Source organism: Hippocampus comes, unplaced genomic scaffold (assembly GCF_001891065.2).
Source record: "Hippocampus comes isolate QL1 unplaced genomic scaffold, H_comes_QL1_v1.1 scaffold298, whole genome shotgun sequence".
In the NCBI taxonomy this organism is placed as follows: Eukaryota; Metazoa; Chordata; class Actinopteri; order Syngnathiformes; family Syngnathidae; genus Hippocampus; species Hippocampus comes.
In genome coordinates, this window is record NW_017805417.1 from 196,828 (window position 1) to 197,279 (window position 452).

The following is a 452-nucleotide window of genomic DNA, read 5'->3' on the forward strand; positions in this document are numbered from 1 at the left end:
GGCAGGCCAACGTCCTCTCTCTTGGCGCCAGAGACTCGTCACAGCACTGACGGATGCCGTCTGGCGTACACACACACACACACAAATTCATGTACAAACACACATACAGTTGCAGGCTGCTCACGGCGAGCGCCGTGTGATCCGTGTGTGTGGGTTTTTTTTTCTTTTTTTTTACCTGTAAAAAGGCAGATGAGCTGCTCCTCTGGCATTGTACACACACACGCACACAAATGAGCACACGAATGCATGTACAAACAAACACAGATACATTCGCAGGCTGCTCATGGGGAGCACCGTGTGATTCGTGTGTGTGTTTTTCTTTTTTTTTAACCTGTAAAAAGGCAGATGAGCTGCTCCTCTGGCATATTAATGTCGGCGGCTGAGCGCCACGGTAACAGGAAGCTTTCGGCGCTGACGAGCCTGGACGGGCCGGACTCGGTGGGGCCGGACAG

At 52.2% G+C, this 452-nt stretch overlaps 1 protein-coding gene across 1 annotated transcript in view; it reads right to left on the reverse strand.

Annotated features, from left to right (window-relative positions):
* Positions 1 to 452, reverse strand: part of zfc3h1 (zinc finger C3H1-type containing) — a 16,249-nt gene that overhangs the window by 3,701 nt on the left and 12,096 nt on the right. The window contains exons 23-24 of the mRNA XM_019873880.1: positions 332 to 452; positions 8 to 60 (exon numbers count right to left, since the gene is read on the reverse strand). Of these exons, the coding sequence (XP_019729439.1) occupies positions 8 to 60; positions 332 to 452 (174 nt within the window). The remainder of the gene's footprint in view (positions 1 to 7; positions 61 to 331) is intronic.